Here is a 26,578-nt window from a genome sequence, read left to right on the forward strand (position 1 = left end):
GCAAAAGTACCTAAAATAAAAAAATACACTTGGAAAAAATCTATATTTTTGTATGTTTTTTTTTTTTTTTTTTTTTTTTTTTGAGACAGGGTCTTGTTCTGTCACCCAGACTGGAACACAGTGGTGCAAATGTCTCACTGCAGCTTTGACCTCCTGGACTCAAGCGATCCTCCCACCTCAGGCTCCCAAGTAGCTAGGAATATAGGCGCACACCACCAAGCCCGGCTAATTTTTTTATTTTTCAAAGAGACAAGGTCTTGCCATGTTACCCAGGCTGGTCTCCTAGGCTCAAGCAATCCTCTTGCCTTGGCTCCCAAAGTGCTGGGATTACAGGTGTAAGCCACCATGTCCAGCCTCCTTTATGATTTAAATAGCCTCTTATGTTTAGGATGTTTTTCCATACATAAAATCAGATAATCATTCAAACATATTTCTCTAATTTTTAATAGCCTAATTTTAAAAACATAAACACATGCCTGAAAAACTGTATGTAAATATATAACATATATACACATCTAAGTGTGTGAACATGTTTGTACACATATATATTTATATGTGTGTGCTTCTGTATGTTTCTTCTGGCCCTGATGTGTTAACAGAAACTATCTAGCGAATCATAAAATACGAAAAACAAGATTTCTAAGAAGATCACCAATCCATTATCTAGATCTAAGGATGCTTATTTTAGAAAAATAAATTTAATGATTACATATGCCTTATTTCTTACATTTAATCAATCTGACATTTAGACGTATTCCCAATGAATTGCACAAATATCCTAGCAACATTTCCAAAAGGCAATTTATTATTTACTAAATTGTTATTTATATAAGGCTATTTCTCTGCTATTTGTTTTGTTCTACTGATTTGTCTTTAGACTATTCCTAAATCAACAGCACCCAGTTTTAACAATTACTGATTAACAATATACTTTAGAACTAAACAAATCACCTACATTCTACAACTCTTCCCCATAAATTTCATACTTTAAAAATGTAAAAGATATTTATCAAGGAAGCTCATTAAAACAATGTTTAAAACAGTGAATATTAAAAATCTATTTTTTTTTTTTTTTTTGAGACACAGTCTCACTGTGTCGCCCAGGGTGGAGTGCAGTGGCATGATCTCGGCTCACTGCAACCTCTGCCTCCTGGGTTCAAGTGATTCTCCTGCCTCGGTCTCCCAAGTAGCTGGGATTACAGGCGCATGCCACCAAGCCCGGCTAATTTTTGTATTTTTAGTAGAGATGGGGTTTCACCATGTTGATCAGGCTGGTCTCGAACTCCTGACCTTGTGATCCACCCGCCTCGGCCTCCCAAAGTGCTGGGATTACAGGCATGAGCCACGGTGCCCAGCCAAAAACCTAATATGTTATCCAACAAGAAAGGAATGATTAAATACATTATGGTATTACTAAGTAGAAACATATAAATCTTTTTTTAAGTTTGTCAGTTTCCAAAACAAATCTCATAAATGTTTATTAAATTCATAATTTAATTTATAAAATAGTCTATCATGCAGTTAATATATTATTTTTTATCATGGTAAAATTTTGCTTTTCTTGATTTGGATCCTCCCCATTTCTCTCTCTATATATAGATATAGATATTTTTAAGGCTAGTCAAGTGAAGCGGTGGGAGTGGAAAAAGAACAAAGAACTCTGCAACTGGCTGTGATCAATCAGTTGTATCCTTTTTGTTACATTATGATTGGGCAAGTTTGTCCACTATATTTTGTAATCATATGTTAGTGGTAGATTAGAAAGATTCTGATTTTTACACCAGGCTACTTTAATCAGTATTCTCATTAATTTCAATCATTCTTAACTCATTTTTTGGATCTTAACTGGCTAACTACATATAGAAAAATTATTTTTTTCCTCATTTCAAATTTGTATAAATCTTATTTTTGTTCAGATCATAATGGACTAACTACAATTTACAGAAAATGTTAAATAATACAGAGATGACTAGTCCACATTTTCTAACTCTTTAGTTGATTTTTTGTTAACATACCCCTGAGAAATTACAAAAAATGCCAGGTGAGGGAAAGGGCGAGATAACTTTACTAATGAAGTACAAGAAACACCTCCATAGGAACTTAATCAGTAATTTGCTTTTAGGGACAAAAGATTAATCTCAACAGACTAACAGGCAACCTACTGTAAAATATATAGCATACAGATATAAATGGGTGAAATTACTTAAAAGACAAAATAAAATTACCCTTCTTTGGAATAAAGTTCTAACTGGAATGTTCAGATTCTCTTCTGCTAAAATACTGTGAAACATCTTGTGTTCTTTAACATTCTACCAAAGTATGAAAATTTTAAAAGCCAATCCCTGAATTTTGAAACTATTGAAATCCTACCACATAAGTAGTCTTACAGTTTTTTGAAAATACTTTAAAAAATCTTAAGATTATCTATTTGCAATAACTGTTCCTGTCCAGTCACATGTAGCATCTTGTAAATGTTTTCATTTAATAGGGGCAAAGAAAATCTGCCAACATTTTACTTGCTAGTAAGTAGTTTTTCAAAAATTTAACAACATAAAATATACTCTATATGTTTAAAAGATTTAAAAATGAAGGATATAGAGAATATTTTTGTTGGATTAAAGTTTTTAAGTTTTATTTTAATTAAGAGCCATTATAGAAAATAGCACTATATACAAAAATTTAAATAGTCCTTTGCCAGTTAACTGTGAAATAATGCAGCTCAAGTGTTATTTCATATACTTGAATTTTAAGAAACTCATTTTTTCCTTATATTTACCTTTCAGAATTTGATGTTTCTGTTTCTCTTTCAGCCATGTTAGGTCTTGCAATTTCCTGAAATAATTAATAATACTTTTCTTTTATATTCACAGTTAATCTTAAAGAAAACTATTTTTATTACGTTAAACTTTCTGGATAAAAGAAACTTAAGTGTGTAACTTAATATAACACAGAAATAGAAAAATAATTTATTAAATATAAAATATAATTAGAATAATTATCATAATTATATGCGGTTTTAAAAATGTTTTTAAACTTATAAAAGTTTCAGTGTACCAAAAGTTTCTGATTCAAGGTAAAAAAGCAGTTACCCACCCATGTCAATATCTGCTTTTCTTAACCTCTATTTCAAATGTGGGTCATAATTACAATTCTAGTAAAACACAACTTGAATTTGAATAACAAGATGCCTCCATAGTATTTTATATAAATATATTAAGCACAGAGATTTAGATAAAACATTTTTGAATTTATGATTTCATAGTGAGTCACGGTAACCCTTTCACTGTCAAACCAAAAATATGAAACAGTCCACTAAGGAAGAAATATTCTACTTATTTCAAATGTTTTACAGGGAAGAAAGAAGAGTAAAACCTCAGTAAGCCATAGGCCAACCTAACAGCTTGTAACAATTACCAGCTATGCAGTACATATGATGCATGAAGCAGTGTATTAAGAACTTTACATTCACTATCTCATTTAATCTACGTATTAGATTTTATAAACACTATTTTTATACATGAGAAATAAGACTGAGTGGGAACCCAACGTAATACCACAATAACTGGTAAAGAACCAAGGCAATACCACAGTAAGTAGTAAAGATTCAAATCTACATCTACCTCTTAACCACTATGGTAGATCAACTCAAGCCTATAAAATTGATAATGGTGTATTTACCACACACACTCATCTACTCACCCTCTCAAAACCCTGCTAAAATGAGGGCAAAGAAATAAAATATTTTTACTCATAAAGATGAAGGAAACATCAAAGTATACTAACTGCTAAACAGATTTCACCAACTTTTTAGAAATAGGAAAGTCACTGGAAGAGTGGGTACTGATTTAGCAGTATGGAGGAAGTTACAATGAATGTCTGCAGTAGAGGAGTGCAAGGAGAAGAGAATCAATTTGCCCAGAGAACCAAAAATATCTGGTATTTGCAGATGGTCAGTATACTATTTAGTACACAAAAAGTAAAAACAAAGCATTGCTGGGAAATCTAAATGCTCCTTCCCTGAAGCTTACAGAACAGGTACCTATACCTTCCCTTACCAAACAGGCTAAAAGTTAGCATCCTTCTTAACTTCCTTCCTTCCCTTTTTTTTTTTTTTTTTTTTTTTTTTGACAGAGTCTTGCTTGCCACCCAGGCTGGAGTGCAGTGGTGCGATCTTAGCTCACTGCAACCTCCACCTCCAAAGTTCAAGCGATTCTCCTGTCTCAGCCCCTCCAGTAGCTGGGATTACAGGCACCCACCACCATGCCTGGCTAATTTTTGTATTTTTAGTAGGCATGGAGTTTCACCATGTTGGCCAGACTGGTCCCCAACTCCTGACCTCAGGTGATCCACCCACCTCGGCCTCCCAAAGTGCTGGGATTACAGGCATATTCCACCATGCCCAGCTAATTTTTTTATTTTTAGTAGAGATGGGGTTTCACCATGTTGGTCAGGCTGGTTGTGAACTCCTGACCTCAAATGATCCGCCCACCTTGGCCTCCTAAAGTGCTGGGATTACAGGAGTCAGCCACCATGCCAGGCCTAAAAGTTAACTTTCTGAACTGGAGACAGTCTAGACTTATGAACACCAGGAACAGCAAAAGGCAGGCATGAGATACTGAGAAAACACAAAGATTTCGTAGAAGTCCACATACTTAACAATCCCTCTCCCTGCCTGGCTTCCAGAATGCCAACAGCCAGGGAACTCACTCCCCAACCTAGCACCCTCAGCTAGAAGCTAGATTTCTCTCTGGAGAAGATGATCAACCCCAAATAAAAAATTTTGCAGAATGATTTTTTTTTTTTTAAGAGACAGGGTCTCACTCTATCACCGAGGCTGGAATGTAGTGGCATGATCATAGCTCAACTGCAACCTTGAACTCCTGAGTTCAAGCAATCCTCCCACCTCAGTCTCCTAAGTAGCTAGGACTACACAGTATGTGCTCACTATGACTGGTTAGTTAAAAAAAATTTTTTTAATAGAGATGAAGTCTCCAGTGTTGCCCAGGCTAGTCTCAAACTCCTAGCCTCAAGGGATCCTCCTGCATCAGCTACCCAAAGTGTTGGGATTACAGGCATGAGCCACCACACCTGGCGTCTCCATAATGATTTTGAGACCATCCTCCTCAACAAAGAATCAGTCAGCTCAGCACCTAATTTTCCCACACTGAAGTCTACGTAATTCTCATGCAGATTGTGCACACTGTACAGAGCACAAATCCAGAAGGCAACATACTGTAATTCATATCATCCATTCCCAAAGTATGATATATGAACACCTGGGGATTCCAAGCCACTTTCAGGAGGCATGTGAAGTCACAACTTTGGCATCAAAACAGTGGTGTGTAAAAATGGTGGCAAATTAATATAAATCAAGACAGGAGCACCAAACCCAACCTGTACTAGTAGTCATTGCATTCTTCACCACCATACACATAGTATTCTTCACACCACACCGACACAAATTTTAAAAAGTAATAATTTTACTAAATCTCAATCTTTGAGCTCATATGTTTTTAATATTTTGTGTGACAAAATGCAAAGTACACATAAGATACAACTGTTGCCTACTGAAAATATTTGGGTCTGTGATTGAGTCGTGAGTTGTACTTACCCACTTTTTTTCATAGAACACCATTTTTATTTTAAAGAATGACTGTCAAATTATGAATATTTAGACTTGAGTTTCAGTGGACTTTTTCTTTTTGAAAAATCAACAAGTGAGCCTGTCGCATCAAGGAAAACAACTGACAGCATTCGTTTCCAGTAACAAAATCAAGCAAAAACTCCTACCTACCACTGATTAGATTAATGCTAATATTTACTGTGAGTGCTTGATATTATATAATGAAATATTTCAACATTTGGAAGATCTAGGGCACTTAGTGAGCCAATATGTTCCAAATGACCAATGCATGATATTACAAAATTAGGCATGGATAAAAGATCCATTCAAATTGTAAAACAGACAAACAGATTTTGATGTAACAAAGTAAAAAAGGTCAGTGATACGGAATTAGATTCCACAGTGTAACAAGCAAGAAAACTTCCACTTGTCTACTTTTGGTATAGTATCAAAGGAAAATAATCTCAATTATTGGAAAATATTATTGAAGTACTGGGTGAGGCCGGGTATTCCTCATACATTTCAACCAAAATAATGTATCACAACAGATTGGATTCAGAAACATGAGAATGCAATTTTTTTGTACAAAGCTTGACATTAAAGAAACATGCAAAAGTGTAAAATAAAGCCATTCTTTCTCACTAAATTTCTGTTGTTTTGGAAAATAGTTATTTTTCAGAAAAAATATTATGTATGTTGACATATATTTATTATTTTTATTTTTGACAATAGTTTAAAAATACTATTATTTCAATTTCTAATATGGTAAACATTAGTAATTTTTGAGACTACAAAGGATATACGTAAATAATATCTGCAGGAGTTCTGCAGTCTTCAACCTGAATGCCTATGCAAGACAGCCCTGTCCCCATTCAAACACTTATGGTTTTCAATGATTATTTTAGCCTCATTCTTTAATTATGTAGGGGCGGGCAAGGATCACCACATAACAAAAGATATACCTTAACATGAAAAACACCAAAATAAAAAGGAATAAAGAAAGGGGCTTGGAGACATCAGATACATTGCTGGGAACAAAAGAAAAAAGTGTATATAAAATATTTAATATCCCCAAAGAGGTATATGTTATTATATCCATTAAATAATAACAAAACTGTAAAAAAGAGAACTAAAGAACAAATAAAAAATTGCAGAGCTCTTCAAAATTACAAATATGGCAACTAAAATAAGTAATTAAGTTTAGAAAATTATTTAAAAGATTCAAACAAAAAAACAAAAAGATGAAAGGCCATAAAGAAAATAACATATAATTAAAGGAGTTAAAAAAAAAAAAAGGAGTTGATGCAAGAGGCTCAATATCAGAATAATAGGAGTTTCTTAAAAAAAAAGAGAGAACATAGAAAATAAAAGTGAGCATTTACCAAAGAAATAAAACAAGAAAACTTCTCCCAAACAGAATCTCCAAACTCCAAAGGTTTGTCAGATGCCTAATGTAATGAATGAAGAAAGGATGGGTGAACATAGCATGCAATTTCAAAACAGCAGTGACAGAGATAATCACTAAAGTTTCCAAAAAGAAAAAAAGTAACCTCAATACCAAGAAACTGGAGCAAGACATGCATTAGACTTAATAAAAATACTGGACATAAGAAGATAGTAAAAACAACATTTTAAAAACTGCGTGGGAATTGTTTTTATGTACTTCAGCCAAACTATCATTCATATAAATATATTTTTAGATATTTTTGGACTGAAAAAAGATGCCCACCTTCTGAGGAAGCTAGTAGAGGACACAATTCATCAAAATGATGAGTAAGCCAAGAAATGAGGAATAATTCATGGTTCAGCAAACAGGACATCCAACACAATAGAGTGGCAAAGGATAATCTTGACGTAACAAAACTAAGCACAGGCTTAGAGAGCAACTAGTTTAAGTTGAGGTGGGGAGTCTGAGAGGAGATCTTCAGACCCCTTCACTCCCCAACCATTTTTTTTTTATGTGTGTGAATACTGGAAAAACTATTTCCAAATATTAGAGAGAGAAATTGCAACATTAGAAAAAAATACAGCATTAGATACACAGAAAACTAAACAAACGAGTAAAAGATATATATTTTTAACTCCAGAAAAATAAAATAAGGTATAGAAAAGGAAAAGAAATCATGGGGTACTTTCTGGCTCAGCATAACAGTCTCAAAAATTCTGATGTAACTATTTAGCAGTCAGTGCTATACCAAGCCATATTGGAGCCTGAGTCAAAAGAAAAAATGAATTCCCCTATAAGTTTTGCTTTGTGTGCGGTGTGTTTTTGTTTTGTTTTTTGTTTTTAGCAACAGGGTCTCACTTTGTTTCCCAGGCTGGTCTCTAATTCCTAGACTTAAGCAATCCTCCCACCTGTCTCCAAAGTGATGGGATTACAGGTGTGTGCCATTATGTCCAGCCTGTTTTTGTGTACTTAAAAAAATTGTTTTCTAGAATGTTAGTCAAAAAATATAGAAAAATTTAAAAGTGGGAGAACTAAACTCACATTAGCTTAAATTTAAAATTTTTATTTATGCCAAAAACAGTATTATTTTATTCTCCTGGCTAATGGAAGCAAATGCATCAATAGTACATTTTCAAATCTAACTCTTTTCTTATTTTGTTTTCAAATGAGCAAACTGTCATGTACAACAATTTCTCTTGAACAAGTGACAATCATTAAAAAATGTTATATTAACCTCAGTTTACAGTAAGCTTCACTTGCAGGATTCCACTGTGGCTGGAACTGTTTAAAATTTTTGAATACCATTTCCAAATCTCTTTAAGATTGCACTAAGCAAAATGTGTTAAGAAGGTTTAGAAGACCCAAACACAAACTTGATTGCATGTTGCTGATATCAAATGCTGCTTTAAATTATTTCACATAGAGTTTCTATAGAATTTAAATTGTCAGAATATTTAAGTGCAAACTTAGTGGCTTGGTTTTGTAAATCAGATGTATTTATACAAAACAACTTTTCTACAGCTTAGAAATTCAAAATCTGAAAACATTTCACTGAATTTTTTATATCTCTATATAAAATACGAAATTAGGGCATTTATAATCTTCATTTCTATTTAATAAGCACTGCCCTCATAATTATCAATACTCTTCACCCAGTGATTCACGCACTTCTCATTTTACTTTTTTCATTTATTTTCAAATTTGAGAAGAATATGCATTATCTCTTGCTCAGGTTTTATGTTCATCAAATACGCTTTCAAAATTACTTTCAATTGTAAGCAAAGAGATAGGATTTTTATTAAGTGTGTAGCTTTATATAGTCATGTTTACTGACTGTAAAGCCTTAGCTTCTTCCACTTGGCTCAAAATATCCATACAGAAAATCTGCATAACAATCTGTAATCTATTTGTACCAATATGCTTTCAATTTCAGCATAATGTATTTTGTCATTTGATATTATATCTTTTAATATTTGATAATCATCTTTGTGTGCAAAGTGTCTCAACTGCATTTATCTTGATGTCCATAAGGTAACTATATGTGATTTTAATGTCGTTTTTAGACCAGACAAGAATATCCCGTGTGCTCACCGAATCCCCCTGCCCCTAAAATATATATCCTTTGTACAATACTAAAAAAGTTGATCATATTTAAATTCACAGAATATAGCATTTTTTCCTGTTAAATTATGATGAGTTAAACAAGGAACAAATTTGGCATAATTATTTTGGGGGCAAACATTGGCTTGTATACCCCTGTATACACCTGAAACATTTGCTCCATTATATCCCTGGCCAGAATTTTTAATGTAAATGTGATAAATAGAAATGAAGACTACATAAAGAAATGAAGAGCACAGGAAATGGTAAAAATAAAGGTAAATATAAAACTAATTTTAAAGTTTTTAATTGCCCTAAAAAAAACTGTCTAAAGTAAAAACTGTAACACTGCATTCTGTGTATTTACAACATGCTTAAAAGTAAAATAAACAGTAAGAATAGAAAAAACACACAAATTGTCAATATCAGGAATGAGGGGATATCACTGCAGATTCCAAAGATTACAAAGACAATAAGGGATACTATAAGCAATTTTCTCATTATACAAATACATAAGATTATAGAGTTCAACATATTAGGTAAAACGAACCAATTCCTCAAAAAAAACTACCAAAACTCCCTCAAGAAGAAATAGATTAAAAAAGAAAACCATTGCATCTGTTAAAGAAATATGTAGTTAAAAAATTTTTAAACAAAAAACTTTCTATGGTACAAAAGAAAGCTGCTTGGAAGAAGGCTGATACTTCTGCCTGGATTTCACTTATATTATGCACCATTCAAGACAAAGTATTCAAAAGATAAATGCCAAATCTACCTCACTTCATTACACTCAAAAAGAGGCAGTCATTAAGTAATAACAACATAAATTGACATCAAGAAAGCAAGTAGTTGAGCAAAACTATTTCTACACTCATCTATTAGACTGTCTGGTAAATAGCATTTATATGATAATTCTAAGTTTTGCACTCAGAGTACTTGTTCAAGATAGCTAAAACATATTTAACACACATTCAAAATATTTCCATTTTAAAAATTAGTTTAACCTTTTGACAGTTAAAAATTATCCCAGAAAATTAAACCTGGAAAGATTAATTTTTCCAGTGTGCCAAATGACTGAGGTTTTATTGATTTGGGGATTTTTAATTCATAAATGTATCTCCATTACTCATTAGTTGAACTAAATAACAGGCAAGTGAAATAAAAGATGTCTTTGTCAAAACAAGAATACCTTAAAATTTTGCTTAGGGCTAGATATTTTTATATGTAATGAAAAATTTTAAATCTCAATTTTTTTCTTCCTTACAACATCCCAAATATTGTTGATGTATGCATGCTGAAATTGAAAAAAATTTTTATATCATACCAATAATACTTTCAATGTATAAACCTTTAAGGTATAAAGTAAAACAAACTTTACCTTAGACACAGGTTCTTGTTCCTTTGTGGGAGCTTCTTTTTTTAATCTTGAAAACAAGATAAGCATTGAATATTTTATTTTATACGTACGATGGTAAAATATAAAACAGTTCTTTCTCTGCCAGCCTAAAATAATTAAAATGTAGATCGAAACTAATGTACATTTTATACTTTAATAGTAAATTGACCTCTGTAAATGTCTTAAGGTAAAAGTTAAATGTATGAGACTAAATAGTAGATTCGATAAATGTGCTAAATCAATAAAGACATATATTTCCTTGTTCTCTGAAAACAAGGGCACTTAAGAAATGTTCTCTTTGCTAAGTACAATTTAAAATAAAAGACATACATATTAGTAAAACAGTTTCAAAACAAGAATTACTCTTTAAAAATTAAAAGCAGGTTATATGCTTTGTAAGTAATATGCATCAGTATTTATGATTACAGGACTTAAAAAGTGAAAAAAGATAAATATTTTATCTATTGTGAAATTCAACATGATAATGCCACTTAAATATATATTATAGTTAACTTACTCCAGAGGCAGTAAAATCACACAAATAATTAGAATTTTGAGGAATATATTCTCTTTAAAATTTCCATAAGCACTGCTCAAATATTAAAACTTATTGATTTCAAAAAATATTAATTATAACTTATTAAAACATTAACAAAGGTATATGCCATCCAGAAAATCTTGTAAAATAATCAAGTTAATCTAGGAGCTAGCTTATCCAAAGGATCTTTGTTTCAGAACCTGCAGAAATGACTAAATATTATTTGTGGTATTATATATTAAACTCAACTTTAATCTGTGTAAGTAGGGTACCTACCTGATGTGAAATGTCATTAATCAAGACTTAAGTGATACATAATTTTATGAAGGCTTAATAGCTATACCTAAGGAATAATATATTTAACATAAGCAACAACTATATTATCTTAAATTTCATTGACAAAAAAAAAGATATCTAATAGGATAGAAATGTCAGCCATCCTAAAAGCTACCCTTATGGCTAATCCATGAAATAGACTTGGCAAAACCCTCCTTCTTTATCCATCCTTTGAGGGCACATTTTTTAAAATTAGGGCTATAAATGTTAATATTTTGCTAAATATTAATAATTAACTGTATGAAATTACTTATCTATATCTTAGTTATTAGGCAAAACTGCTACTTAAAATAGATTATATCTTTTGTAAAACCACTATATTGGCAGTGCACTACAATAATTTACAACCAACTTGTCAAGCCAACTGAAATGAATAAAACTTGCACAAAAAATTGACAAAAGACACAAATGTCAATCATTTTTGGGGCTAAAGATTTTGTAATTGTCTCAAGTATTTAATTGTGCACAATACTTATAAAGATGAGATCACATCAAGTATACAGTATAACTTCACTGGTTTAAGGAAGTATAAAGGAAAATAAGTTTTAAGAATAAAATTAGTTATAAAGTAGTAAGAAAACGTGAAACATTAGTCTAAAAAAGCAAAAAGTATGAAAAAGCAAATTAATGAAGTTTTGAAATAAATGTGTATATTACAACTCATTTTTATTTCTAAGCATTTAGTCATTTTACATTCAGTTTGAAAAACAAATTGGTCATAGAACAGTTTAAATATTTCATGAAACATTTTTCTCCCTCAGCTTATCGCTGTAAATGTTATCAAAGTAAGACCTTTTATATTCTTATAAAAGAAATATTACCATGCTAATCATTTTAGCATATGCCTATTATAATAAATTAATTGTATGAGGCTATTAAAATGAGCCCCATTAAGTATGTTCATTATTGCTGGCATTTCAACAGAGGAAACACAGTCCTCTTGCTATCCCTGCGATGGGGGTTGGTGACAAAGGTTTTTATTACTCTTTATTGTACTGGCAAGAAACTGGTAGGTGAGAACACAGTAAGTTATTGAAATAACTTGCATTAAGAGGCCTATGATTTCAATCTTGTTTTGTGCCTTTTACCTTATTAGTACTCTCTTTAAGGAACAGAATCGTAATAACTAGTGAACACCTTTAGAAAAATAAATCTTAAAAATATTTAGAAAAACACACAGTAAATTTTAAATTATAAAATGCATCACTAAAATGCACACTAAAATTTTGAACTATAAAAGTATACTTTAAGATTAATAAATTTTAATACAACTACTAACACATCATTAATACTTTTAGAAAAGAAAAATTGTCTTACCTATAATTCTTATTTACTAAAGATACCTGCTGAAATAGTCATTATTTTAGACATTCAATTACTTTGGTAGAAGACAGTGAAATTTGCTAAGCTCAAAGTTCTGAGCTAATGACCCACCATTAGGTAATTATACTTTTCACATGTGAATGTTACAGTAATTTTTAATAGAAAAATATAGTGTAGTATTTATAGCAAACACTATTTAAAATTTAAATGCAAAGAGAACAGAAGGACTGACTGGTGATCAATTTCAACATCATTAGTGATCAAGATTGCAAGTAAATAATTTTTCCCCTCTATGAAAACCTGCTGAAATAGATCTTTCTGATATATTTCTACAGGACAAGCTTTTTCCTCTAAAGACTAAAATGGCCCTATTTGCATTTTTCTGCAGGTCTTAGGACCAATCCATACAAAATTTTTGTTTTGTTTTGTTTTGGAGACGGAGTTTTGTTCTTGTTGCCCAGGTTGGAATGCAATGGCATGATCTTGGCTCACTGCAACCTCCACGTTCCAGGTTCAAGCGATTCTCCCGTCTCAGCCTCCCAAGAAGCTGGGATTACAGGAGCATGCCACCATGCCTGGCTAATTTTTGTATTTTTAGCAGACAGAGGGTTTCATCATATTGGTCAGGCTGGTCTCAAACTCCTGACCTCAGGTGATCCGCCCACCTCAGCTGTCCAAAGTGCTGGGATTACACACATGAGCCACTGCGCCCAGCCAATCCATACAAAATTTAACATTCTGGCTCACTTATAGTAGTATGTTCCTTTGAAGTTTCATTCACACCATAAACATACCATGGGGTGAGAGGAAGAACTGTAAGGGGGAAAATATTCAGATTCATTTCAGCTAGGCCACATTCTTTCTTTCTGATGACACTTAAAAGCCAAAAATTTCAATGCTAATGTTAGAAATGTAATCTTTAAGAATATTTGTAAGCATACTAAAAAAGTTGAAAAGAGGCTGTAAAGCAACCAGTAGTAAAGTCAGCTAGTAATCATGACCTTCCACTTAGCCCAGGCATGGTGGTACATGCCTGTAATCCCAATGCTTTGGGAGGCCAAAATGGGAGGACCACTTGAGACCAGGAGTTTGAGACCAACCTGGGCAACATAGTGAGACCTCATCTCTACCAAAAAAAAAAAAAAATTAAAAATTAGCCAGGCGTGGTTGTACATACCTGAGTCCCATCTCAGTCTCAGGAGGCTGAGGCAGGAGAATTGCTTGAGCCCAGGACTTTGAGGCTGCAGTGAGCCATGACTGCACACTGCACACCAACCCCCTGGCTTGAGCAAAACAGCAAGACCCTGTCTCAAAAAAACAAAAACAAAAACAAACAAACAAACAAAAAAAACAAAAAGCAGCAAAATGAAATAAAAAGATTATTCACTGAGACATTCAAGGACTAAATTTAATATAGTAATCATCAGACTAAGAAATAACAGTAAAACATCTACTCTACCATTTCTGATCATTTGTTCTGAGAATTATCAATACATTTATATTTGGAAAGGATGCCTAAGCAAAACATTTATCAGGTTGTACATATTTCGGTATTGTACTAAGTGTTCCAGTCCAAAGTTAAAAAGACTGTCTCTCTTCTCAAGGAGTTCACTGTCAAGAAAACAAAACAAAGCAAATGTTTACATTATGAAGTTTTGGAAGAGACATCTTTGTTCAGAGAATTAAGCCACTATGAAAGGGAAAGAGGCAAGGAAGCAGTGAAGATACTACAGTGAACTTGGATTTGCAAAAAGAGCAGGAGTTCGCAAAGCAGAGTAAGGAGATCCAAGGCAGAGAAAAAGCAAAGAAGTAAGAAACAGGCAAAGAAAGTATGAAAAAGCAAAGATGACAGATGACAATATGAGAATTGGTGGTCTCATATCACTGAAATGTCAGGCACAAAGCAAAGTAGTCAAAGATGAAGCCTCTTCAGGGAAGGTCTTGATTGCCATGCTAAAGTGTTCATGCTAAGAACTTTAATGCTAATAGGAAAGTATGACCAAATTTGTGCATCAGAAGGACAAAGGTCTGTATTGGTAGAAGACAAACTGAGAGTCCAGTTAAGAGACAGTTAATGACTTTCTCAGTTAAAACAGTAACAGTGTCAATGGAGAAAAGGTTGGTTTAAGGAGATGAGAACAAGTTAAAACCAAAAGAATGTAAGTATACACTGGATAAAGGTAAATGTGGAGAACAAATATGACCCCCTCAAATGCCTGCCCTGGATGGTAAGAGATTATTCATGATACGGAATTCAGAGGAGGGAGAAAGCATTCTTTGAGGGAAAAATAAATTCAATTTTGGACATACTGGAATTTTGGTGCTTATAGAACATTCATATGGAAATATTTACCACTCAGACCTGCCTCTTGTGTATCTCATCCTTGTACACAATTCCAACCACAACTTCTATTTATTTGTTTATTTTTTGAGACAAGGTCTCACTCTGTTGCCCAAGCTGGAGTGCAGTGGTACGATCACGGCTCACTGTAACCTTCACATCCCAGGTTCCAGTGATCCTCTCATCTCCATCTCCGGAGTAACTGGGTTTACAGTCACACTTGGCTAATTTTTTATACTTTCTTGTACAGATGGGGTTTCACCATGTTGCCCAGGCTGGTCTCAAACTCTTGAGCACAAGTGATCCACCTGTCTTGGCCTCCCAAAGTGCTGGAATTACAGGTGTGAGCTACCACACCTGGCCACCAACCATCACTTCTCTTATCACTTCAAAACCAACATCCAGAGAATGACTCCTCCATTTTTAATACAATTTATTATTTTTCAAACAGTTGACAATTCAGTTCAGACTTGAGTCCTAAGAGATTATATAATTCAACTGCCCCCATCTTGCAGATGAGAAAATCTGAGGCCTAAAAAAGCTAAAGTTATAAAGCCATTAAGCAATAGAATGAGGATTAAATGTGTGGGTTCTACTTCAAGTTTCCATTGCACTGCCTCAAGCCCATTCCTCTCCTGTGCATCAGGCTCCCTTATGATCATGCCAGGAAAACTGAAAACCTTAACTGATCTCTCTGCCTCTGTATGTTTTCCACTCTAAAACATACTGAGTATCACTGCCAAATTAATCCTACTAAAAGACCAATTTATACCATTCTTTGCTCAAATGTTATATTGCCCAAACATCATTAGGGGAGTATTTCTGTGAAGTTTGAGCAACAGAACATAGGATTGGGACAGTAAACTGGTAGGCTAGATTACTGTCCCAATCCTATGATTGTGTCAGTTGCTGCCTACCCTTCTGCAGAAAGAGGGCCTTAACACTGAATCTTAGTCCTATCCAGTTTCTTGGCCAGTCACAAACAAGGCAGGATTTACACCTGAAACTACAAGCAGAAGCAGAGAATAGAGGATACTACTGAGTAGTTTAGTCTCTGAAGACAGCCTGACAGAATTTAAATTGAGGCTCTCCACTTAACAGGGATGTGTGACCTTGGGCAAATTATTTAACATATCTGTATCTCAGTTGTCTCATCCATAAAATCAGACAGTAACAGCTCATATCTCACAAATATGTGAGAATTAAATGAGTAAATAAATGCAAAAAACTTAGAAGAGTGTCTGCCACACTGTATGTGCTCAGGAAATGTTAGCTGTTATTGTCATGGGCATGGGTAGAGTATCAAATCAATCTTCTAGCTCAGAATCTGCTTGAGAGTATACAACAAATTTAGTATACCATCTAAGTATCTCTACTCCCATGTTTCCACCTCATCCTCACCCCAATAGACATTAATTTTGATTGCTGGTCTATTCTCCTTAGGACTAATTCTATCTTTTCTCATATGAAATGATCTACTAATCTTAGAACACCAGGGTATGATTTGGCCATCTAAAGCTATTATAACAAAGATAGAGCAGAAAAATCATTTTGGATAGATGAAAGAAAGAACTAGGTAAAGACAGAGAGACAAGAAATAAAAAAGACCAAAATAATCACGTGTAAAAATGTGAAGAAAAAAATAAGACCATCAATGTAGGCAGAAGATTTTAATGACAGTCTAGGACTCTATTTTATTATTTTGGTTTGTTGGTAATATTGAATTATACCCTGGATATTTAATTTATAATCTAAAAGCACCAACCCTCAGGAACCAGAGACTGAAAAAAATGGTAGTAACCTCAGAATCACTGGTAGAGATTGGCACAGTTTGTCCTAAATGAAAGACTACACTAAAGTTTCATTTACTTTTCCATCTCACGGGGTCTCAAATTCTCCTTGCTTATCAGATATCAAAGGCAGAAGTCCAAACTGCCAGAAACCACCACATCTTGATGCACAGGTCCTACCTACCAATTTGCAATTGCATACCAGGAAGTCTACTTTGAAAAGGAAGAACTATTTCACAGTTCCTAAACATCTGGTTTGAGATATTAATGTCCATGGTAGGATAAGAGAATCGAGGGGCTACAATCCCAGTCCCATTTCAAAAGTTTAAAGGAAACAAGGCCAAAATGAACTCAATAGATCAGTTTGCTTTTTTAAAAAAATCTTGCTAAATAAATGAATTGAAGACTCCTGATAATTTTGAACACATAAGAACTACAGAGTTATAATTTAGGATTATGACCAGAGCCAATAATTCCTCCATGTAAGTTCAAAATTTCACAGGAAAATAATGGAATGAACCCTTATATATCTTCAGTGGTCACAGATTCAATGACAGTAAGTATCTCTTAACAGAAATAATATTTTAAAATAGAAGATTTATAGAAAAAGGCTGTCATTCTGTTCCTAAGAGTTTACTTACTGCTTACATTTATGAAAGATAATTAATGACTTACTGGTTTGAGAGTGGCAGAATAAAGTGATATTTCACCTTGAGAATAGGTCCAGATTCTCTCCTGATACAGCATTTCACAAAAAATCCCATAATGCAATATATACATGATATTAATGGTTTAACTGATTACAAAATCAGTTGACTGTAGGCCCTGTAAAAAATGTGGATTCAGTGTCTACATTTCTAATTCCCTTATTCTGTAATTATTTTGGTACTATAAACCATGTTTTATTCATGTTTCCATTTCTAACACCTGACACAGAATCTTGCACACATAAAAAGTAGGATATCAATGTTCAGTGACAACGAATATATGGGAGGGTTATCTATATCCCACTGTAAATGAGCCATGTAGTTGCTACTGGTGCTAAGTATAAAGTTCATTAAATTAGGGGGATTTAATAAAGTAAAATACACATATTAACATCTGTAAAACACATTTTACATATTTCTAAGATCTTCAAAACAAAGATATTTTCAACCCCATTTCACAGAAAAAGAAACTGAAGTAACTTTATCTTAAATAAAGTTAGTGAGGCAGCTGGGTCCTTTAACTCTAATATTTTGGCGGTCAATGTCTTTCCTATTGTACTTTGCTTAGAACAAACATGGATGTCACTCAGAGAACTAAATCAACTTTTAAAATCTCTTCAAATTGTGGCTTTTAGGATATTTGATTCAACAATAAAATAGGCAACTAGTTAAGTAGCCTAGTTTAGCAAGCTTGAGTTATTATGTATTTACCACAGATTCTTACACTCTCCAGATCTGTTAGAGGAAATTATCATTCTATTCTCAACTTTTTGTCAAGAAAAATAAACTTATAAAACTCAAACCTTTACTTCTATTTTGTTATAATTCATCCATCCAGGTAGATATGCGAGAAAACAGAGAAGGGGAGAAATGGAAGTAAGGGAGAAACAGAAAAGAACAATTTAATGACTGAGTTTGACTTTGCCTGTTTCATGTCTTCACTCAAATGTCATCTCTCAGTGAGGCCTCACTAAAATAAAAATGGCAGCCTTCCAACTCCCACCCCATACTCCTTTATCCCCCTTCTCTGATTCATATTTGTCCATAGTATTGATCACCATCTAACATATTATATGTTTTATTTACTTTTTATTGTCTTTCACAAGGATAGTGTAAGTTCCATAAGAGCAGAGATTACAGTCTATATTTCTAGCACCTAGGACACTGCCAGGCACAAAGCAGATGCTCAATAAATATTTGCTGAATATATGACATCCAAAGAAGCAAAGTGTTTTGCCAAAATGTGACAAAAATAGGGCAAGAATCTGAGCCTCTGTAGTTTAATAATTATTTTTCTAAGAATGGTGATGGATTCAAACTGAACCAATCACATATTTTATTCAACAGTAACCAAAAAGCACATACGCATGAAATGGCTATCTGACCAGATGAATAAACCAGAATAACATGATGGTAAGGAGGGATTAGACTCAAGCTAAAACTCATTAGCACCGAACTGAAAATTCAACTAGTTGCTTACAATAAGCAAATTCTGTACTGACTGCCAAGTGATTTATTTGAACCAAATTTTTAAAAAATGATTTTATTGGTGACAGAACTTTAAGAGTTCATACTTTAAGAAAATGAAGTTGATATATACTATAAAAAACAAAATTTTATGTAAGACCACAAAGCAGTACAGTCATTCCCTGGTATTGGTAGGGGATTGGTTACAGAAACTGCCCTTCCCCCCCCCCCCCCAGGTCCCTGTACCTCCCCAAACCTCCACCAGGAATAACAAAATCCTCAGATGCTCAGGTCACTTATACAATGTAAATGCTATGTAAATAGCTCTTAAACTGTATTTTTTGTTTGTATTTTTTATTGTTGTATTGTTATTTGTTATGGTTTTTCCCCCAAAATACTTTCAATCCATGGTTGGCTAAATCTATAGACATAAAACTCAAGGATATGAAGGATTGACTGTACTCCTAAATTACTATATTAAGAATGTGGCTTATCCTATTTTTGACCTATGACCAAGGTAAGGTGAATATCTGTAAATGAACTAATGTTAAAAATGGAAAAAGTTATTGTTTCTGGATAAACTTTTAAAAACTGGGTAGAGAGAGTAGATAACCAAAATTCTTAGAGAAAAATAAGGAAGAAAAAAAAAACTAGTATATCACTAAGTCCACTACTAAGAAACAAACCACTTGTGGAGATTTTGGAAAACCTTTCACTTAAAATATAAATTAGTTTGGAAACTCAGAACTATTAGATTAAACTCTTTTGATAATTGCAAGAAACACATCATATAATAAGTGGTCATCTAAACTGGCTTTAACTGGTCATCTAAACTGGCCTGCCTATCCTTATGGCTATTAAGATCACAAAAGGCATTTTGCTAGTCTTTAAAATTTAAGAAATTAGTATAGTAACCTTTCCATTCTGCTGCAAGAAAAAAAATGCAAGGTATACTAAGTAGATATAGCACTGTCTGCAGCCAAGTAACAAGGCTTCCATATAACAATTAGAGCAATGTTCCTATTTATAGGATAAAATCTACACCCTTTATTCATCAGCAAATAATTCCTGAGGCACTTAAACAATATAATTTTTATTAAAAGAATAATAGTATCAAAAGTGTTCAGATCTATATTCAATGTAACTAAAATAAACACATGACAAATTTAAAATATATAAAGGAAAGAAATACATGCATTACTGGTTACCATATGTATGTTTTTTAACATGTTACCTTTATCCAAAGGAGCTACATTAATGGCTAAGTAGATATTACATCCTAGACCCACAAATATGTAACTTTAAAACTGGCTCTTAAGGTCTACAAGTAGTACTGCCAATTCTTTACACCTAAGAACTCACAATAAAGGTAATATTAATAATAATCCCAATAGGACAGAGTATCTAATAATGTCTATGGGCTGAGTAACAGCCAAATTTAAAATCTACAAATAGGCAGCTATACAAAATCTGTAGAGAATTCTAAGAAATCTCTTGGAGTTCTTAAAACAAACACTGAACAAATTTTAAATAATGTAATATAAAAATAGACATCATAAAATAGACATTGATAAATTTGAGAACATAAAACCAAGCTATTAAAATTAAATTAATTTTTAAAAAATCAAAATGCAAGAATTGGTATTGTTAAACAAATTACAGAATTAATACTGGTTAATAGATTTTATATGTCAGTAAAAATAACTGCAATTTTGGAACATAATTGTGGAGACCTGTTGTTCCAAGGATATGAAAGTAGCCATGGTTTCTTAACAACTAGAGCTTTTATATTCCTTGGACTGCATTCATGCTACAGAAAGATTTAAAGGCAGCAGCCAAAATGACTAAACTTCAACTTGGATGCTGAAGCAGTGATTTGATGGGCTTTTCTTGGTCATAATCGACTCATAAGCTTAAGATCATAAGCCAAAGCCCCCAGTGGGAAGTATGCTCAATTTGGTGGGCCTTAAAGCCATCTCTGGCCAAACAGCATCAGCCTTATGGGAGGCCAGCCATGTAGAAAGGGAGTCACCCCAAGATCTGATTTCTTGAGGCCACAACCTAAGAGCAGGTCCCACAGTCAAATTATTCACATTCCTTGGAAAGAGAGAACAGGCATCAGTTGTGTCCATCGAAGGGGGACACTGTCCAGGTATACCCTGGACATTTTTTGAAATCTCTGGGCTGCTTCTGCATCTGAAAAATAAGAAAAACAGCACAATGACAGACAACGAATGAGGAAAAAGACAATTATCTGGCCTAAAACTTAAGACGTATAAGAAATTAAGAAAGCAGACAAATAGACAAAAAGACAAACAGCCATATAATTTGGAATCTATTATTCTGAAGGCAAGTACAGCAGAGAAAAACAAAAATTATTGTAAGCAAAGAAAAGGCCATAGCAACAAATGTTATTTTTAGACAGCGCAAACTGGAGAAAAAAATATGTTAAGATATGTCAACCTGACACAAAGATAAGGTGGAATAAGAATCTAGTCCCCTTTGAAAGCTGAAAAGAGCTGAATAATGAGAGCTAGTGTCATGAACTTGGCTGCTCAACTGCCTTTGTGTAAGAAAACATCTCAGAACTTTGAACTTAGGAAATTCCAACTTGTCTTGCACCAGGTCACGAGCTCCATAGAGCAGGAACCTATTTCAACAAGCAGCTTTAAAAAAAAAAAAAAAAAACAAAATACTTTAATACTTTTCATTCGTATTAATGATACATTTAAAAATGCAGTAGTGCTAAAATCCATCAAAGTAAAATGCACTGAATAAAAAATAAACTTACTCAGAAAGGTGCTCAGAAGTTGGGATACAAACAGAAACTGAAATTAGAAGAAAAGTTTTACATTTACAACAGCATATGAAATATGATGAGTGAGAATAATGATTTAGTAAAGAGACCATATTGTGGATGACCAAAAATACTGGAATAAAAATCAAAAATCCAAAGAAGCACGGTTAAATATGACGTACCTTTCTGCATTACAACTTGGCAAGTATGAGTTGTATGTTGACTTAAGTGTGTAGCCATATTATCTAAGCCAGAAACATCACTTAGGAAATCACAATTAAGGCACACTCCAGTAATGCCCCTAAAAAAAAGAAAATAGCATTAAAAAAAGATTTTTATTTTTTACGAAAATTCATCTACAAGTTCGATGATTATTTTTCCATAATTTGCTTTTTGTGTCATACGTAATTATAACTTCCCATTTTTGTTATATAAATTTGATATAAACTGAAATTATTCTCTGGAAAATGACACAGCCATGTCCAAATTATGCTACCATTTATTTACAGGAAGTATTTATTTTATACTTTTACCTGTCATACCAATTGTTAAAAGTTAGGAGTCAGAAGACCTAGAGTCAGTCTTGGCTCCACAACCAACTTGTGTAACTTACGCAAGTCACACTCTATTTGTCCTCCCACTCATCTGCAAAGTGAAGATAGCATATTCATTCACTTGATATTTACTGGAGCTATTTTTATAATACTGTACTACTAGGTATTGTGAATATAATGGTGAACAAAAAAAATAGTACTGTCTATGCTCAAATGGAGCTTACTTAGAAGCTGGTGTTTTATTTAGTTGGAGATAAAATCAGAAGAAAAATGGGAAGGCTTTAAAAACAGATCATGTTATAGCCACCATCGACTGTATATTATGTGTCAAGAGTTTTCCCATGTATTATTTCATCTCATTCTCGCTACAACCATCAAGGTTGGTATTATTCTTATTTAACACTGAACTAGCTAAAGTAGTTAATAAAATACTAAAGTCCGCAAACTTGAGTTCCTCATCATCTCAGCACTGTGAACTAGGGAGTCTCGCTCTGTCACCCAGGCTGGAGTGCAGTGGTGTGATCTCAGCTCACTGCAATCTCTACCTCCTGGGTTCAAGCGATTCTCTTGCCTCAGCCCCCTGAGTAGCTGGGACCATAGGCGCATGCTACCACACCCGGTTAATTTTAGTATTTTTAGTAGAGACAGGGTTTCATCATGTTGGTCAGGCTGGTCTCGAACTTCTGACCTTGTAATCGGCCCTCCTCGGCCTCCCAAAGTGCTGGGATTACAGGCATGAGCCACCACGCCTGGCCTGAGTGCTGTAGTTCTTAAATGAAATGTGTAATTATTATAAATTTTTAAAGAAGTTAGGAAACAAGTCCCTAGTTATCAATACTTTATTTTTGGGTACAGGAATAGCTTTTGTCCTCACTGGATCTAACTGTTTAGCATTTGCTATTTGAAGTATTTGAATATACTTGACATAAAGTACATTAAGATTCTAATTTAAAATGCATTTAGACTTGTGTGATTTTCAGCTGAAAGGTGTTTTAAAATATTAAGCCTGTAAAATACTTCAGAGAACTTAGCCACTATATATTTAATTTCTTATAAGAGTTAAGCACTTGGGAGTTTGTTACACCAAGCATTTGAAGTGCTATTTAAAAGAAAATCAATTATGTTAAATGTATAAATGATGTTAAGTTGCCTAAAGTAATTTAAATTATAAACAGAACTCTTGAAAAAAATTTAGTCTATTGAACTAGAATGCCCCCGTGCCTCTTCTACCAGTAGAAACAATATCCATCCTTTAAAGCCAAGTAGGCCTAATACCTATCCAGATCACTACAAGAACTGTAATCTTTTTCCTCTCTGAAATAACTCTCATTGCACTTATTAAAATTCATAGTTATTTATGTTCAGACCTTAATTCCCACCCAATAAACTCTACTGTACATTCCCTGAAGGTTGGTTCCAACACTGCTTTATCACTGTTACCTTTACAGGACTTGCTACTTTATGTGCAAGATAGATACACAAAAAATAGTTACAGTATGAATAGTCCATTTCAATAAGAGTAATTACATTAATTAGTATCATATAGAATTATAAATATGCTAAGCTCCGTTCACAGAAATTGAACAGTTTTCAATTTGAGACTACCCAAGTTAAGTGAAAAAACATCCCAGATCTTTAAAATCACATAGTCCATTGAGAAACTAAACACACAACTGAGCTTGACAATAATGAGGTAAAAATTTAATTAAACTCTCATTCTTAGCATGCAATAATACCATATTCACTCTTCTAACTGTTTTTAGTAAAGGTAACATCTAATGTACCTTAATTATTTCCCCAGATTCAGTAAATATTTTAAAAGTAGTACTAATATATTTTAAAAATTGAATGAAATGTTCTCTCCCTGTGAGCTACTAGTTTAACATCACAGATGGGACCTATTTTCCACATACGTCATTTTTCATATATACATTAATTTATTCAAGAAATATTTACTAAGTGCCTACTATGTGCCAGGCATAGACAAAAAAACCAAACCACACACAATGTAGTGAGAGAACACAGGCAATAAGCAAGTAAAATAAAAGTATGTTAGATGATCTAGACAAAAGTAAAACATAAAAAGGAGATAGGGAATGCTGGGATAAAGCAAAGGGAAGAGGATACAGTTGTAAATTTTGTAGTCAAGGAAAGACTCACTCAATCAATGTAGAGGCCTAAAGGAGACAAAAGAGCTAACCATACAGTATCTGGAGAAAAGCAAACTAGGCATAGGAAATAATAAATGCAAAGGTCCTGAGACATATCATCCCCTCTTCTACATTTTCCACTAATCCAAAGCATCAAAATAAGATTGGCTAAACTTATCTCTACAGATCAGCTTGGTGGAACAAAGACACTGACAATTCAAGGAGCAATGGCAACATAAAATGAACAAAGAAAGTTCAAGAAATCACAAGTATATGAAACAATAGTGCTCAGTGGATTCTAAGTGTGTGGTATAACCAAAGATAACTATCAATGCCTTTAGAAAATTTTATCAACAGTTCTTTCTGTATAGTAATAAAATTGTATAATTCTCTTTATTTTCAAAAGGAAATATAAGAATTATAAAAATCATATACTGATTTCAAGAATTCCAGTGGTTAAAGGAAATTTACTTCAAAACTAAAGAAGTGTTCATTCCTTTACTAGATAGCTTAGCTATCTTTTAAATATTCAAATATTGTTGGAAAGTCTTATTTTTGTTCTCATTTTACAATGCAAATGCATCAAGGTTTCCTCTGGACACCACCTTTCCACTGAAATAAATTCAGCAAGAGAACAATGGCTAATCACACTTCTGGTCTAAGAATACAATGAACACCACTCTCTAATGTCCAGTAGCAATCATTTATATTTTCAAATTAGGCACCTAACATCAGGTTTAAAAAAAGTTATAGCAAACCACAATGAGATACCACTTTATACCCATTAGGGTGACTATAATCAAAAAGAGATAATAAAAAGTGTTGGCAAAGATGTGGAGAAACTGGAACCCTCAAACACTGCTGGTGGGATTGTAAAACAGTGGAGCGGCCGGGCGCGGTGGCTCAAGCCTGTAATCCCAGCACTTTGGGAGGCCGAGACGGGCGGATCACGAGGTCAGGAGATCGAGACCATCCTGGCTAACACGGTGAAACCCCGTCTCTACTAAAAATACAAAAACTAGCCGGGCGAGGTGGTGGGTGCCTGTAGTCCCAGCTACTCGGGAGGCTGAGGCAGGAGAATGGCGTAAACCCGGGAGGCGGAGCTTGCAGTGAGCTGAGATCCAGCCACTGCACTCCAGTCCGGGCGACAGAGCGAGACTCCGCCTCAAAAAAAAAAAAAAAAAAAAAAAAAAAAAAAAAAAAAAAAAAAAAAAAAACAGTGGAGCTACTTTGGAAAACAGTCTGGTAGTTCCTCAAAGGCTCAGCATGGAGTTATCAATAATCCAGCAATTCCAATTGTAAGTATATACTAAAGAGAAATAAAAATACATGTCCATACAAAAACATGCACACATATGTTCACAGTAGTATTATTCATAAGGCCTCAAAATGAAGGCAATCTAAATCAATAAACTATGATATATCTTCACAATGGAATATTATGCAGCAATTTTTAACAACGAAATACTGATACATGCTACAACACAGATGAATCTTGAAAACATTATGCTAAATGAAAGAAGCCAGTCACAGAGGCCCATATCATGTATCATTTTTTATATGAAATGCCCAGAATGGGCAAATATTACACAGACAGAAAGTAGACTAGTTGTTGTTTAGGGATGGGGACAGCCAGAGAGGAATGACCACTAATAGGTACAGGGTTTTAGTACTAAAACTAACTGGTGATTGCTGCAGAACTCTGTGAATATACTAAAACCTATAAACACATAAATTGTATGATATGCTAATTCTACCTCAATAAAGCTGTTGTGTTAAAAAAATTTAAGTCATTACAATTTTTCAACAGAAAGAGTAAAAAAAGATCAACTAGTTACCTGAGATTTTCTGAATGCTTCTTAAAAATACAAAATCTTTTGCTTGGACGGTTACTATGAAAGCTGGAGAAACAAAAGAGATTGTAAGAATTTTATTATACAGTAAGTCTTAATTTATAACTATGTTTCAACTCCATACTTAAGTTTCTAGTTTTTAATAAAAGATTATAA

General features: G+C 33.5%; 1 protein-coding gene across 9 annotated transcripts in view; it reads right to left on the bottom strand.

Annotated features, from left to right (window-relative positions):
• Window positions 1–26,578, bottom strand: part of ZNF280D (zinc finger protein 280D) — a 98,741-nt gene that overhangs the window by 2,262 nt on the left and 69,901 nt on the right. For 5 of the 9 annotated variants that reach the window (XM_010374274.2, XM_010374276.2, XM_010374275.2 and 2 more), the window contains 5 exons: window positions 26,408–26,470; window positions 22,048–22,166; window positions 21,860–21,896; window positions 10,549–10,594; window positions 2,777–2,832 (listed from right to left, as the gene is read on the bottom strand). In XM_010374274.2, coding sequence (XP_010372576.2) covers window positions 2,777–2,832; window positions 10,549–10,594; window positions 21,860–21,896; window positions 22,048–22,166; window positions 26,408–26,470 — 321 coding nt within the window. Of the gene's footprint in view, window positions 1–2,776; window positions 2,833–10,548; window positions 10,595–20,145; window positions 21,265–21,286; window positions 21,735–21,859; window positions 21,897–22,047; window positions 22,167–26,407; window positions 26,471–26,578 lie in introns of those variants that run through there. The other 4 variants (XR_004057316.1, XM_030930638.1, XM_010374279.2 and 1 more) reach the window with 4 other exon arrangements.

This window comes from Rhinopithecus roxellana, chromosome 5 (genome assembly GCF_007565055.1).
Source record: "Rhinopithecus roxellana isolate Shanxi Qingling chromosome 5, ASM756505v1, whole genome shotgun sequence".
Taxonomy (NCBI): domain Eukaryota; kingdom Metazoa; phylum Chordata; class Mammalia; order Primates; family Cercopithecidae; genus Rhinopithecus; species Rhinopithecus roxellana.